Source organism: Lithobates pipiens, unplaced genomic scaffold (genome assembly GCF_037356315.1).
Source record: "Lithobates pipiens isolate NorthernLeopardFrog02 unplaced genomic scaffold, aLitPip1_a1.2 Scaffold_3, whole genome shotgun sequence".
NCBI lineage: Eukaryota > Metazoa > Chordata > Amphibia > Anura > Ranidae > Lithobates > Lithobates pipiens.
In genome coordinates this window covers 39,759,327-39,775,857 of record NW_027507790.1, presented here as the reverse complement: position 1 = coordinate 39,775,857, position 16,531 = coordinate 39,759,327, and the positions used below count along the sequence as shown (strand labels likewise).

General features: G+C 45.5%; 1 protein-coding gene across 3 annotated transcripts in view; it reads left to right on the top strand.

Moving 5' to 3' along the window:
* Positions 1–16,531, top strand: part of EIF4ENIF1 (eukaryotic translation initiation factor 4E nuclear import factor 1) — a 71,518-nt gene that overhangs the window by 17,603 nt on the left and 37,384 nt on the right. For 2 of the 3 annotated variants that reach the window (XM_077461508.1, XM_077461509.1), the window contains exons 7-9: positions 2,688–2,854; positions 3,545–3,680; positions 14,908–15,084. In XM_077461508.1, coding sequence (XP_077317634.1) covers positions 2,688–2,854; positions 3,545–3,680; positions 14,908–15,084 — 480 coding nt within the window. The remainder of the gene's footprint in view (positions 1–2,687; positions 2,855–3,544; positions 3,681–14,907; positions 15,085–16,531) is intronic. The other variant, XM_077461510.1, reaches the window with a different exon arrangement.

Below are 16,531 nucleotides of genomic sequence, written 5' to 3'. Positions count from 1 at the left end.
GGTGGTGGTGGTAGCATCATGCTGTGGGGGTGTTTTCGTCTGCAGGGACAGGATGACTGGTTGCAATTGAGGGAAAGATGAATGCGGCCAAGTACAGGGATATCCTGGACAAAAAACTTCTCCAGAGTGCTCGGGACCTCGGTCTTGTTGGAAGGTAAACCTTCAGCCCAGTCCATGACCCTAAGCACACAGCCAAAATGACAAAGGAGTGGCTTCACAACAACTCTGACTGTTCTTGAATGCCCTGACTTAAACCCAATTGAGACTCTCTGGAGACCTAAAAATGTCTGTCCACCAACATGTACCATCAAACTTGACAGAACTGGAGAGGAGCTGCAAGGAGGAATGGCAGAGGATCCCCAAATCCAGGTGTGAAAAACTTGTTGCATCTTACCCAAAAAGGGTAAAAAAAATTCTGTCAAAAGCTTGGGTAGCCAAGGTTTCTTGGAGGACCCAGGGGTCTTGTGTCTGTTATTATCACCCTCCCCCCCCCCCCCCCCTTCAAATGGGGCTTTCTTTTAAACACTTGTGTGGGTAAGGGGTGCCCATAGCAGTTGTCTCCAGCCCCCCCCCCCCCGGGACAGGAAATGCGTTTACCCAAATGGTTAAAAGGAGGTCCTTCAGGCCTTCCCCCTTCAGTTTTTGTGTTTCCTGGTGGACAGGAAGGATATGAGGAACCTGGGGAGCTCCATGTTCCAGGACTGTCCTAGGGGAGCCTCCTGAAGTACCTTCTCTGCCCCAAAACACCTCTCCGTCTAGTGCAGTGAAGAGGGCTGCTTGTACACCGCTGCCTATAAGCTCGGGGAGAGTTGGACCTCCTAAAGAGTGGCAGATCCCCCCTACCTCAATTTTGTCACAAACCGGTCGTTCTTCGGGGGGGGGGGGGGGGACATTTTTCTCTTGGGCCGATTTGAACCTAGCGTCTCAGAACTCAGGGGCTCAGAACTCACTGGCGGACTCTCAGTCGCCAGTGTAAGACAGTGTAAGACAGGACAAATGGTCACTCAACCAGGAAGTGTTCATGCAGGTGGTGAGGACTTGGAGCATACCAGAGGTGGATTTGTTTGCCTCAGAAAGAAGGTTGTTCAATTCTTCTCCCTGCACTCGCAGGATCAAGCCGGAGGGATAGATGCCTTCGCCAGTGCATGGCACTTCAACCTGTGCTATGCCTTCCCCCCCCCCCAGTAAGGCTGGTTGCGGCGGTCCTTCAGAAATTTCAGACCCAGGTAACGGATCTCATTCTAATAGCCCTGTTTTGGCCAAAAAGGGCCTGGTTTGCAGTCCTAAAGAGATTGGCAATATAGCCTCTGATTCATCTTCTGAGGAGGGGGGGATCTGGTTACACAGGGTCCTATACTGCATCCTCAAATGGAGACCCTCAGATACCACACTGTAAGTCTGAGGAACAGCTGTTAAGGGCCCAAGGCTTTTCAGAAAGGGTCATAAAGACTCTTGAAATGCCGTAAGCCAGTGACCAGGGCCATTTACACCAAGGTGTGGCAGAGGTTCAATTCCTGGAGCAGAACAGGAGCAGGAAGATCCAGGTATTCTGGCGGTGCTGGGCTTCTTCCAGGCAGGAGTGGAGTTGGGGCTTTCTGTCAGCACCTTGAAGGTACAGGCTGCTACTTTGTGTCTTTCTTCAGGCCCCCTGCAGCAAGATCGTTTCATAAAGAATTTCTTTAAAGCCCTCTCCAGGTCCAGGCCAGTGAAGGTCAGAGCCTGTCCCTTCTGGTATTTAGCCTGGGTACTTTGTAAGAGCACTAAGTGTCCCTTCGACCCTCTGGAGAAATCGGATACTAAATGGTATTTTTGAAAACTGCTTTTTTTTTTTTTTTTTTTTTTTTTTTTTTTTTTTTTATTGCAATTACATCAGCCAGAATGAGTTGCAGGCGCTCTCACTTTAAGAGAACTTTTTTTTTTTTTTTTTTGTGTGGGGTTTTTTATTTTTTGCTAGGGTTGTGCTTGCTACAGATTCTAGCTTTGTCCCCAAGGTTTTGTCTATTTTTTTTCATAGAACTCAAGACCTTATCCTGCCAACACTTTATTCCTCAGGTGATGAGGAAGTAGGGCTCAGTTTAGTTGATAGGCGTAGCCTTTTACTTTAAATATTAGTAAAGACTTCAGGAAGTCAGAATCGTTGTGCATTTTGCGGGCTCACTCAAAGGTCTTAAGGCATCTAAATCCACCATCTCCAGATGGATTAGGATAACTGTATTTAGAGGCATACAGGTTGGCAGGGAGGCAAGCACCTCTAAGGCACATTCAACTAGGGCAGTGTCAGCTTCGTGGGCAGAGAAGGCCGGTGCCACTCCGGAGGAGATCTGCAGAGCAGCGACCTGGTCCAGCTACTCCACGTTGGCAAAGAATTACCGCCTGGACCTGGCTGCTGATCATGCATTTGGAAGAAAGGGTCCTCCCAGGCAGTGGGAGCTCACGCCTGTGTTGGGTTTTGATTCTAATTAGAACTCCATATAGGGTCCCCCACATATAAAGTCAAGGAACTGAAATCTAAGACTAGATATAAGGTGACGTTATTTAAAACAAATTCAAATAGAACGTCTCTAAGAACTGTTTGCTTTCATCTCTTTAGCATGTCATCTGCTTTTCTGGCCTGTATAAGGTTCATTATTTCATGGTCCCATTTTTTTTTTTTTTTTTTTTTTTTTTTTTTTTTTTTTTTTTCTCAGGAATTGAATGTAATGGTGGCATCTTGGAGGAAGAAGCGGCTCCTATTCAAAGAGAAACGGCTGACCAGGAAGTGCCTCAAGAGGCTGTTCTCCCACAACCAGCTCCAGGGGAGTTTGACTTTAATGAGTTCTTTAACCTAGACAAGTCTGTCCCTGGCTTGGCATCGGTAAGTGCTGTGGTGTAATGCTCACATCTCTAAAAGCACCAAACCTCTGGGTATTTTAAGCCTCAATGTTTTGGCATGCAATCTGTAAAGCTCCTTTATTACTTATTGCCTATCTTTTTGTTTTACACTGGTGATGGGTAGTCACAGTTTTGCACGCAGAAGGTGTCTGAATTTTTACCTGGCTTGATATATCACTGAAACGGAACGTATTTTTTATTTTATTTTTTCCTGCTTAATTGTTTAAATTCATTTTGGACTGAGTTGTATTTTCATATAGGATGTTTAACATTTTTGTGAAATACTTCTGCCCTAATTTGGGGATATCGTGAATATATAAGCTGTCTTGTTTAGCTGGCTGAAGTAGCCTAAACTGACAGGTTTGGCTCATGTTCAGAAATCCTTGGTGGCTCAGTGCTAATTTGAGTTTGGTAGTCCATATCCTAAATGTTATGCCGTGTGATCGGTTCTGTTGCTATTGTGGTTTATCGTACAAATTGCTTTTATATGAAGTTTTCTGTTGTGAATTGTGGGGCTTTTAAAACATAAGTGCTGGACTTCGGGTTCAAATCTGGCATTCCAAAGCCACAAAGTGGTCCCTTCACCTACAAGTAAGTGTAACACCATTGCAGCTCATGCTCCCCTCTCTATATGATCAATCGCTTAACCTGTATACATGTTCTCTTCCTGCAGATGATTGAGGATGTACTAGGGGAAGGATCAATGACTGCCAGCAGATTTAGCCGATGGTTCTCCAGTAACAGTTATTCTGGGAGTCGATCCAGCAGCCTGAGGTCCACCCCTCATGAGGAACTGGAAAGGCTAGCAGGTTAAACTGCTTATATTTTTTTTTTTTTTTTTTTTTTCTGTCCTAGTCTTTTGATGTGTTTAGTCTTCAAGTATTTGATCTTGGTCAGTAGATTTGAAGCCTCAAAGGCAGTAGTGCTACTGTGCCAGTCAGGCAAGCACTTAAGATTTTAAGATATCAAGTCATAAGTGTTGTCACCGTTACGTGCACTCTGCAGGGACGGCATGCTATCCCTTCAGAGCACTGTGCCAATTCTCCTATATGCATGGGAGTAATGTCATGGAGCCCGTAAACCCAAAACAAAGACCAGGTGAAGATGGAAGCCCTGTCAGTGGTCAGTGTGCTGCTGGAGTTATTTAAGGTAAGTCTTAATGTGATAGCGAGCAATGCACACTGGAACCTTTCACCATTACCGTGTGTACGTTACTACAGCTTTAAATTGCTTTGTCAGGTTGCCTATTAAATGTTTGCATTTCCCTCTAACTTGAGGCTTTCCAGAGTATTTGTGGCGTTGGGGAGATTTTTACTGAGAGCATGACCGCTTCAAAAGGTTTTAACCACTTCCTGACCAGACCATTTTTTTTTTTTTTTCAATACAGCACTGCATTGCTTTAACTGACAATTGCGCAGTCGTGTGATGCTGTACCCAAATAAAAATTGTGTGTTTTTTGGAATATTTTATAGCAGAAGGGGTTTCAGCTTGGCTTAAACACATGTTTTACTCCGACAGATCAGCGGTGTGCCTTGTTTATAGGCACACCACTGCTCCATCTCGTCACAGAATGATTGGCCATCACAGCCTCTGGACTTGCTGATTTGCTCCCACTGGGTCCAATCACAGCAGGCGCAGCGCTTTGGTGGCACATGCATCATACACTGCGTGCACAAAAACCATGTACAAATGTGATTTTGTGCAGCCTTCCTCAGTATATGATGTGGGTGGTCCGGAAGCGGTTAGAAGTGAATATAGATTCATTCTTGTAAGACAAAAGCCTAATGAGCTGGTATGCATTGCATACCAGGTCATTGTGAAATGCTTACCTTAGAGCAAAGCTCCCACAGCTCAAGCCCCCAGTTATGACACTGGGCCCTGAAGAAACGGCAAATGCGGCCATGTCTTCAGAGTGCATGCACTGATGGCATATATAGCAAATCTCCTGCAAGTTTAGGGGAGAGTTACAGTGCCTACAGATATTTACTGCTTTGTAGTTTAGAAGTGCTTATCCATGAGGCTCTGTTCGGAATGGTTTCTCATGCAGCTGAAGTTTATTTTCATACCAGGGTAAAACAAGTACTTTGTTAGCAAGCAAGTGCCAATTTTGACTGACTGTAGAGCTAAGCAAGCTCAGAGTTCACTAGCAGACTAATCTAAGTATTAAAGCGCTGCTGATTTGAGTACTTTAGGGTCAGAAGATTGACTGCAATGTTGAAGGTCCCTGGGCTTGCCTTCTGTTAGTGGCAGGGAGTGGCTGTGTTTGGGCAAAAATTTCACCACAAGGGTGTTCTGCTGTGGGAAGAGTGGCCTTAAATGGGAATGGTTGGTAGCATTTTTCATCCTGTTGTAAGGGAAAAAAATGGATTTCTGGTTTACCTGTAATATCTTGTCAGTACATCACAGGGCAGGGTACCTTCATATCCATTACGGTAGGGTTTTGCTGCTACAGGTGGGTGATTGGATACTGGCAATGACAGAAAATCCCCTCCCAACTAGGCAAGGTATCGGTTTTTGTAGCAAGCCATGTACCCTAAAATCCAAATGTCTTTATTGTACATCTCAGGACACAATGCTAGTTATGGGAACCTCACAAAACACTGAATATTGGGAGGGGGGGGGAGACAACATTGCAACAGGCCCCAAACAAGAACAAGCTAGGACTTTACATGGCCTCCTGCAAGACATGCCAAGCAAAAGTAGGTTCCTCGTGGCTCGAACATTACTTTGAAAAACTTTTGTAAGTAGGAACCAAAGACCAGGTAGCAGTTTTACAAACTTAAGCTAGTGAAGCCTGATGGCAAATAGCCCAAGAAGCTCCAACTTTCCTGGTAAAGAGCTATCGCCAAAAACGAAACTTTGCCCTTTAGACCATAAGTTTGAGAAACTAGCTTGACTGATTCTATGAGAAATAGATTTTTGAACCTGTGACCTGACCTTGCACCTTCAGGAAGCACAAAGAAGGAATCTGCCTGAATGTCAGATAACACCTGACGTCATGAACTAAATTCAAGATGTGAAGAGCCTTTTTCCCAAGTGTTCTTCCAGGACAGCCCTTGAGAGATGGAGCTCCTCCCATCGACACAGGAAACACATTGCCACAGTTCAAAAGGCGGTCCCTCAGGTCCCTGGTCAGTCATTTGTGTTTCCTCCGGAGGAACATGTTGCCAGGAACCTGGAGGCCCCTCTCAGGGGCTGCCTGAGAACCTGCAAGCCTAAGGGACCGGGTCCTGGTTTATGGCTGCAGTTTGGGTCCATACCTTTTTTCTTTGGCTCGGGTACCGTCCAGCTGAACCGGAGCAGACCCGTTACCCTCCTCCTTCCAGTGCCGAGGTGGCCAGGGGCAGAATGACGCCGGTTTCCCCCAGGAGTGGTGAGTGGAACCTTCCATCTTCCCTCCTCGTTGCAGGGGGTCGGAGACGCCGAGCGTTCACTTCCGGCGGAACCGCGTCATCTCTGTGTGCCGAGACTTCTGGTTCCGGGTCTCTAGGGTACAAGGGGGAGAGGGAGAGCCAGCGCTGTGCCTGTAAAGCCCGACCAGCGTCCAGCAATACCGGACTAGCGGCGGGATCCGGAGCGCCAGAGGGGGACTATGGAGACTATTCCCCAGGACACTCCGGCGGAGAAAGGCACCAGCCAATCCCAGGTAGGCTGCCGGGCATGCTATTACTCTGGTGGAGCGGTGGTGTTTGTAGGATGGGTTCTGTAGTGCCCCACGGTGGTGGTTACTCACAGTCTAGGTTGTGTGCAGTTAGTGGTGATTCTAAGGAGGGACAGGGGGCTGGCGCTAAAAATCCTTTGTCTTCTTATTTTCAGGTTAAAGAGATACCAAAGGAAGACAAGGCAGGCCGCAAAAAGTGCCCTAATTGTGGGAATAGGTTGTCCTCTGGCTCTAACAAAGCCCTATGCAAGCAATGCATTACAAACCTGCTTAAATCTGAGACAGATTCCCCTTTGGCAAAATTTTTGGGCTCCTTTAAAGAGGAAATGGCGTCGACCTTTAAGTCCCTCCGAGAGTTAATCACTGACGTGGGGTCAGCTGCGGCTGCCTCCACGAGTAAAACAACTGCAGTCTCCTCCTCACCATGCTTTACAACACCCAGCTCAGGGGAGCCCCGTATGTTCAGGGAGCCTAGCCCCACGTTGATTAGCCCCGATTCCTCTGACACTGATTCCGATCAGGAAGAGGATCAAGCAACATCCAAAGCCTGAGGAAGTAGATGAGCTAATGGGGGCTATCTATGACACGCTGGAAATTGAGGAGGAAGAAACTGTTATCCAGACATGATATGATGTATGAGGCTCTGGGAAAAAAGAAAGCAAGGGTTTTCCCTATACATAAGGTGCTTTCTGACCTTGTCCTTAAGGAGTGGTCGGAACCAGATAAAAAGGTTTTCTTTCCTAAATCCCTTAAGAGAAGGTTCCCTTTTTGATGAGAGCCCAGAGGCGGTCTGGAATAAAAATCCTAAACTAGACGCCCCTCTGTCCAAAATCTCAAAACAAGCTGATCTGGCCTTTGAGGATATGGGCCATCTGAAAGATCCCATGGACAGGAGAACAGACATTGTCTTAAAGAGGGCCTGGGATGCCTCTATGGCAGGCTTAAAACCAGCTCTAGCCACTTCTTGTGTAGCTAGAAACCTGGAGTTCTGGTTATCACAACTACAGGAACATTTAAAAGCAGGCACTCCTAGGGGGGAGCTTCTGAAATCCTTCCCTATGCTTTTTAAGGCCACCAGTTTCATCTGACGCCTCCACGGACTCCGTAAAATTTACGGCCAAGTCAGCAGCACTTTCAGTGGCAGCTAGGAGGTCAGTATGGATGAAAACCTGGGGGGGAGACACGGCGTCTAAAACCCGCCTGTGCAGCGTCCCTTTTACAGGAGACTTAGTCTTTGGGCCTGAATTAGACTCCGCCTTAGAAAGGACGGCGGATAAAAAGAAAACCTTTCCCGCAAAAAAGAAAATTTTTCAAAGAAATTTTCGTCCCTTTTAAGGAACCCTCTAAATCAGAGAAGAGTTCAACCCCCAAAAAACATTGGTCGGGACATAAAGGGAAAGGAAAAGGGGGCATACTGTTTAGCCGCCCCAATCAGGATCCCAAACCCCAGTGACGTCAGGGTTCCTGTGGGAGGAAGATTAAGCAAATTTCTTCCACAATGGGAAGAGACAACCTCGAACGAGTTTGTCTTAAACATAATAAAAAGGGGTCATGCGCTGGAATTCCACAGCAGCCCTCCTTCCAAATTTCTGGTGACAAAGCTTCCAAGTCACTCAGAAAAGGCCAGGGCCTTACCTTTACTGATAGGGGAAATGGTGGATCAAGAGGTATTGACACCAGTCCCTATTCAGGAACAAGGAGACGGTTTTTACTCGCACATTTTTGTGGTAAAAAAGCCGTCAGGGAGTTTCAGGCTAATTATGAACCTCCGACCATTGAATCGCTCCATCCGTTACAAGAGATTCCGGATGGAGTCCATTTATTCCATAAAGAATCTCCTGCAGAAAGAGATATTTATGGCGACCCTGGATCTAAGGGATGCTTATCTGCATATTCCAATAAGGGAGGAATGCCAGAAATTCCTTCGGATGGCAGTGCAGATAGACACAAAGGTTTACCACTTTCAGTGCAGAGCGCTCCCCTTCGGTCTGTCATCCTCCCCAAGAATCTTTACCAAGGTTCTCGGAGAGGCCTTAGTTCCACTGAGGCTTCAATCAGTCTTAATTATCCCCTATCTAGACGATCTGCTCCTAACAGCACACTCAGAGTCGTCTTTCTCAGGATCTGGAATTCACTCAACTCAACCTGAGTCGATTAGGGTGGATTGTCAGTAAGGAGAAATCCAAGACAACCCCAACACAGGAGATCCTGTATCTGGGTTACTGGATCAAGTCTGTAGATCAGAAAATTATACTGCCGGAAGAAAAGATTTTGAATCTGTGGCAGAGAATATCTTTTCTTCAATGCAGCCCCAAATGTACGGTGAGGGAAGTAATGTCGGTCTTAGGTCTTATGACGGCAGCCATTCCAGCCGTACAATGGGCCAGGTTCCACCAGAGAGACCTTCAGGGATTTCTGTTGGAACAATTAAAGGGCAGAGATCTGGAGGAGGAGGTATCGATCCCCTCAAAGATAAAACGCTCCCTCTGGTGGTGGAAGGACAGGGAGAACCTAAACAAAGGGGTTCATTGGGTCCTTCCTATCACTTCAACACTAACAACGGATGCGAGCAGTTGGGGCTGGGGAGCCCACCTCGGCTCAAACTGGGTCCAGGACAAGTGGACCCCGGAAGAGAAATGTTTCTCTTCCAATTGGAAAGAGCTAACAGCAATCCTGAGAGCTGTTCTAGCTTTTCACCCCACAATACAGGGTCACCATCTACAGGTCCGTTCAGACAATACGACGGCTGTAGCATACATAAACAAGGAGGTACCAAAAGTCCTCGTTTGATGTTGGTAGCCAGACGCATTTTCCAGTGGGCAGAAGCCAATCTGGAATCTATTTCTGCAGTTCACCTGAAAGGGGAACTGAACAACACGGCGGACTTCTTGAGTCGACAAAAGATTTCGAACCAAGAATGGTCCTTACACCCAGAGGCATTCAATCTCATAACTCACTGGGGAAAACCAGAGGTAGACCTTTTTGCGAACAAAAAGAATGCAAAAGTTCCAAATTTTTTTTTCTCGCTAAACCCAGGAGATCAGCCCCTGGCTGTAGATGCCTTGGAAACTCCATGGACTTTCAGTCTGGCGTTTCCCCCTCTTCATCTCATTCCGAGGGTCCTAGCAAGATTCCTCAAGGAGAAAACCTGTTTGATTCTAGTAGCACCTTTTTGGCCCAGGAGACCATGGTTCACAACGTTGCTACAATTGACAGATTGTCCGCCTCTAAGGCTTCCCTACAGACAGGACCTCCTGTCGCAGGGACCCCTTTACCATCCACAGGTCGCCACACTGAAGCTTTCAGCGTGGTTACTGAAGAGGAAATCTTAGAGTAAGGGCCTGACAGATGAGGTAATTGCGACCTTACTACAGAGTCGCAAACCAGTCACGAGGGCTATTTACAAAAAAGTCTGGAAAAAATTGAATAGCCGTGACATAAATACGGCTAATATTCTACAGTTTTTACAGGAAGGCGTAAACAAGGGTTTAACCCTAAGTACTATTAAGGTACAGATAGCTGCCTTAAGTGTGTACCTAGATGAACGCTTACAGGAAAATCCTTTTGTCGCTAGACGCAAGCCAGGCAGAATCACCAAAGTCCCATCCTGGGATTTAGCAGTTGTACTAAAAGCTTTCTTGGGGTCACCCTTTGAGCCTATCTCAGAGGCCTCCTTAAGGCTTATTACATTTAAGACAGTACTCCTGGTGGCAATCACTTCAGCCCGTAGGGTCAGTGAAATCCAAGCCCTTTCCATCAGGGAACCTTTTCTACAGATCCTAGAAGACAGTCATACTAAAGACAGACCCTGGGTTCTTACCAAAAGTAGCATCTAGCTTCCATAGGTCCCAAGATATTGTCCTCCCTTCATTTTGTCAAAATGCAGCAAATGAGAAAGAGGAACGTTTTCATTTATTGGATGTGAGGAGGTGTATTCTAGAATACCTTAAAGTAACAAATCCATTCAGAATCTCAGACTCCCTTTTTGTCCTTTTTTCCGGACAGCGTAGGGGACAGAAAGCTTCAAAAGTAACCATAGCTAGATGGATTAGGCTAGCTATAGCAGAGGGGTATAAGGCCTTAAATAGAGATCCTCCTGAGGGTGTTAAAGCTCACTCCACAAGAGCGTTGTCTGCATCCTGGGCAGAAAGAGCTGGTGCCACCCCGGAGCAGGTATGTAAAGCAGCCACATGGTCAAGCTTTTCCACCTTTACAAGGCATTACCGACTGGACTTAATGTCTAGTCAGGATCAGGCCTTTGGGAGGAAAGTCCTCCAGGCCGTGGTCCCCCCCTAATCTGGTAAGTACTTGGGGATCCTCTCAAGGGCTGTCCTGGAAGAACACTTGGGAAAACTGGAGTTAGTACTTACCGGTAACTCCTTTTCCGGTGGTCTTCCAGGACAGCACGATCCCACCCTTTATTTGATTATAGTGATGTACTAATGTTATTACCTGTTATGGTTTATATGTTTTTCAGTTCCATCCTTCGGTTCTTGGTGAATGACTGACCAGGGACCTGAGGGACCGCCTTTTGAACTGTGGCAATGTGTTTCCTGTGTCGATGGGAGGAGCTCCATCTCTCAAGGGCTGTCCTGGAAGACCACCGGAAAAGGAGTTACCGGTAAGTACTAACTCCAGTTTTCCACCCCACTGTCTGAGGCTTGGGACAAATGGTGGTAGCACAAGGGTTGACTTACTAAAACTGGAGTGCAAAATCTGCAGTTGTGCATGGTAGCCAATCGGCTTCTAACTTCAGCTTGTTCAATTTTAGGTTTTGACAATCAGGGTGGGTTTGAAATTGAGCAAGTTCATTTCAAACCTGCATTTCAGTGAGTTTGGGGGTGATTTGAAAGACCTCTGTGGGTTTATGCAGACGTCTATTGAAATTGCCTTCAAAGTCGCCAAAAGTAGTGCAGGAACAAATTTCTGGTATTTTGGCATTGCATAGATTCCAACGGTGCCATTGCCAGCAATAAGTTCAGTGTTTTGTGGGTTGTGTTTTTTTGCATGTGACTTTGATATGTCAGATAGGCACGATGTGAACGGGGGACTTAAACCTGGAAGCTGACTGGTTTCTATGCGGAGCTGTGCCAAATTTCACAATCTCTCCAGTTTTAGCAAATCAGCCCCACAGTATCCTAGTTAATATGGAACAAAAACTACCCTTTGGGTAAAAATGGCTGAGGCTGTAAAACTACCTTGTTACAGTGGAAAACTAACGTTTCCTTGGGTTAGTCGGGTGAGAACAGCCAATTCCTAGACTCTGACCCAAAGTAATTGCAACCAGAAAAATTATCTTGTCAGAACTAGGATTTCCTTGGATTGAGTTCCCACTAAGCCAATAGTCTTAAATGGTGGGAAGAGTACGCTGAACAATGACTAATTGCTCAAAGAAATGTGATTTGATTGGTCTCTTCCAGAGTAACGCCTAGCAAAAATCTGACCACTTAAACTCTAGGCCAGTCCCTGATCAACTCCAGATTGGTGAAATGCCAAAATGTGGCCCACAAAATGCTACAAGGAAGAAGTCGTCAAGTCTCGGACTCCTAAGTCCTGTGATGAATCTTTGCAGCTGCTTCCTAGCTTTTAAAAGGAATAGGCAGATTCGCCTCTCCAGATCCTGGCTTTTCCAGCCATGCTATTAAGCCACCAACTGTAAAGGATAAAAGATCGGACTATGCTACAGGAGGTGGGTTCAATTGTAAAAGGGTCCTTGGTTTGTCTGCCCACCATGTCAGAGTACCTTGCTCTGGGCCAGGCCAGGATGGTCAATCACAAGAGTGCCTTCCACAGGAATTTTGTGAAGCCAAAGCTGTAAAGATGTAAATTGGAGAACTGATCCTGTGGTGTCACCAGAGCTTTTATTGCAAGCGCATGGTGAGTTCATGGTTCTAGGTATGAATCTGTCCAGCTCCACATTGAACCTAGATGCCAGGAGATACTTATCACCTGGCTAGCTGTTATGTGGCTCCACAAAACAAGGTTTCATGTAGTTACTCAAGCCTGTTCAGTTCTGAAACCAAATGGCAATGTCCTGCCCCATCCTTGATGCGGTGTGTGTGTGTTGGTTTTTTTTTTTTTTTTTTTTTTGAAACTCAAGACTGTGGATGGAATATCTGTGGTCATTAGTTGCCTCCCTCCAGCAAAGAAACTTTTTAGCATCTGTGGCTGTAAAGGATGCTTATTTACACATACCCGTATTTTCACATCAGATTCCTGCGAATTTTCAACTTGTGGCCCTGCTGTCTGCAGCTGACCTGACAATGCACAACAGCCTGGTGGACTGGGCTGAAGTTCTGGACACTCTCAATCCAGGGGACTTTGGACACTGCAGGAGTGGTTGCTGCCAATCAAGATCTTCATATTAAGTTTGCATGGTCTTGCTTTGCTCAGTGCATCTGGAAGGCCTCCAGGGAAGCATGCCGATGAGAAGTGGATCTCGTGTCTTGATGGAACTTCATATACTGGCCCCGTCTGCTATCCACGTTCTGGCATGGGAAAATTTGGCAGATTTTATTTATTTTTTTCCTCTTGCTAATTAACTCCAGGGGAGTGGGTTCTTAACCCAGAGGTGTTTGAGAAACTACAGAAGGGGGGGAACCCCCAGATGTTCACTGCAAACATGGGAAGGTTCATATCCAGAACTGGGGTACCCTGAGTTTTGCAGTGGATGCTCTGACACTCTTTAAGATCCATTTTCCAAAAGTATTTAATGTACAGCTTCTCCCTCATGTGATTCGCAGGATTTTAGTGGAAGGCATTCTGCCTGGCTTGGCCATGAACACTTTTTTTTTTTTTTTTTTTTTTTTTTTGTAAGGACCTCAAACTTGTTGGCAGATGCTTTATGGACCCTTCTGGATTGACTGACTCTTCCATCCTTTAGATTCACTGCCTTCAATGGCATGGCTGTGGAAGCCATGGTCCTTAGCCAGGGGTGTTACAAATTGTCATTCCTATCTTGCTAAAAGGCTAGAGATGTGAGGCTAGATGACTGCAGCCTCGTAAACATCGTGGGACACATCCTAGCATTTCTTCCTTTCTCTGGTGTTGACTAGGGTGTGTGGCCTTGATTTGATATTTATTTCTTTGACTTTCTAAGATCTATTGCTTTGTATTCCTTGTTGCATGGGGCCTCTCCCCCTTCCCCATTTTGGGACAGGTCCCAGAAAGCTGTGGGACCAATCAAATGGCTGAGCAGCTGGCTGTGAAGATGCAAGCAGTCACAGCCAGCTTCTCAGGGTGCTAGGGACCAAAGGCCAGTGAACAAAACGGCCAGGTGTGGAGAATCGCTGGCACAGATGAGTGTCCTAGTAAATCGGCAGCTACAGTTAATTTTTTATTTTTTTTGTAACTGCTTAATTTTTGAACGTTTGGTACTTTTCACTATTACAGAAATACGTTTTGATTATTTTTTTTTTTTTTTGTCCTTTGACCCAGAAGGGGTATACTTCTGGTTGCCACTTTGGCTTTTAGAGTCTTGGCTGCCCTTGCCTTTTAAGGAAACGTTCTGGTGGTTTTACTGCTTCAGCCATCGTGGGTTTTTTTTTTTTTTTTCTCCTTAAGAGGGGTATCTTCGTTCCATCTCATCTGGGAAAATAAAATACTGGGTGACGAGGCACATCATGCCTTGGATGTGGCTTGTTCAGTCAAGTTACGTGAACCCCCCCCCCCCCCCCGTTCCCTCCTTTTTGTGTTCCGGAATGGTCATGCAGGTTCAAAATGTGTAATTTCTCAATGCATGGGCATATTTTTCAGGCTTATGGTTTAAAGGTTAATGTTCCACTGACTCAGTGTTTGGTAGCTCAGGGTTATAAAGCTTCTCAGGGTTATAAAGCTTCTATCTGGTCTTCAGTTCATATTTTTACCAAATGGATGTTCACGCCTCCTGAGGGTGTGGCGTTTTTCTCAGTCTTGCAGGTGACTATGTGAAGTTATAACCTGTGCTACTTTGTTTTGGGGGTCTGTTGGCTTGTTGCCCTCTCCTCATACTTGGCACTATTGTAATGGCTGAGTATGTCCTTTTGTCAGATGTACAATTACAAAAATTGGATTTTTCTTTAACCCTATTACAATGGATTTGAAGATGGCTCGAGTCCGCCAAAAGGATTTTTACAGGTAAAATTTTTATTTCTTTTGTTGCTTTGGCCTATACTGTGTTGGCTCTTTAGAAAGTGATATAACTGGGAGGGGAAAAAGGGGGGTGTAAGGTTGGAGAACGCCAATGTGAAGATGGTGGTGTTTAAGGTTGAATTTGAGTGTGGGGTGTTTTATTTTTTTTATGCCCACATTTTAGGTTTATCCAATGTGTTATGAAGTCTAGCCATTAAAATATGTATTTATAGGTTCTGGACTCAAACTATTTTCTTTTGATACAGGCTTGGAACAAGTTATTCCCTCTCTTGGACAGAACTCTGGAAATTTTTTTGCTCCTATTCAATTTGAAGAAAATGCTGACAAAGTTGACATCTTAGAGATGTTCCAGAAAGCCAAATTGGATTTAAAGCCTTTGTTGTCAAACCTTACTGCAAACAAGGAAAAGTTGCGGGAAAGCAGTAAGTGGGGGTGTTGTCAGAAAAATGGGATGGTGGATAGGGGCGTTGTTTCCGTTGGTTTGTGTTTTTTATTTTTTTTTTATTTATTTTTTTTTTTTTTCTGGTTAGTGGTAGTCGGGGCATGTGGTTACTGAACACTTTGATCCCGAGCATTGCCTAGCTTTTTAAACTGGCATTCCCCAAATTGCCTGTTCAGATTGGTGGGGTTTTTTTTTTTTTTTTTGTTTGCCCAGTGCTGTAATATGTAATTAGTCTGCCATTTGAAAATTAAACAGCACAGTGGTGCATTGCATTTCATTCCTCCATGTTGCTGTACTGTGATGAGAAATGGGCCCCTTCTGCATAGAGCCTAATTTGCCAAGCAGGAGTATCCCCTGGGGATGATGCATTGATGGTCACTGGCATTCAGTTTATCGCCATACTATGGGGAAAAATCTTTAAACATTGCTTTTATGGATTTTTCTTATCCACTGAAGGACATTAGGAATTTGGACATTGGTTCTACTTTTACTGCAGGAGGTTGGGGCAGACATTCTGAGCCAACCCCTGTATAACACTTTCACTACCCAGCATCCCTTAGTAGTTTGTGTCCTGGGAGGTTGGAAGATTGTTGGCTCAATAGCCTTCTCCCTTTGTATCTTATTGTGTCTTCAATTAAGATTTCTTGCCACTAAAGCTGGTTTCTACATAGCGGCTTTCTGGCTTGGTATTGTTCCTCAACATTCCCGTTGGACTGGATGTGCAGGGCTAGCCTTCCAGTATTGGGTGGTGCTTTTTAGACCTTGGTGTACTGTTGGCCACTGAGCACTTTCTAGGTTCAGGACAGTTGCGCAGCCCCAGGTCTGGCACTGTCTCAGAACTTGGTTGGTGAGGTAAGTCAAATCCGGTTTAAACATGGAGCTACCTCACCACTTCCATCATTGGCTGCCACTTTCTAATTTTTCCGCACAATTGGTTTCCCCATGGTGAGGAATTGAGTATCTACATCTGCAGGGTTAAGTGCTCTTGCCTTTCAGCCTGAATAAAGCATTTTGGTCCTAAAATTATAGAGCTCCGGTCTGTTTTCTCTGCCCTCCTACAGACTTGTTCACCTACAGCAGCCTGAAACCCTCCTTGGCACCAGCTGTTTAGGAGTACTTGAGGCCTTGTCTCACATTGATATAGTTTCAGTATCACCGCTTCTAAGACACAAGACAGTCCTGCTGCCACAGGTGACTTCAGCTCATACTCCTGTGGTTCTGAGGGGTATCTAGCTGGTATCCCCAGAAGGAGCAGAGCCCTTGGAGATGAAGGGTGTTTCCCTATGTGGTGTTTTGGTCCTGTTCCCCAGAACACTGACCTGCTTTTGCCAAGAGATCTTTATGACCTGACCTTTTGTACAGGGCGATCATGTTGACCTTTTTACCTACTGGTTTGGGAGCTTTCCTTTTGACAGGTCAAGTAGCCT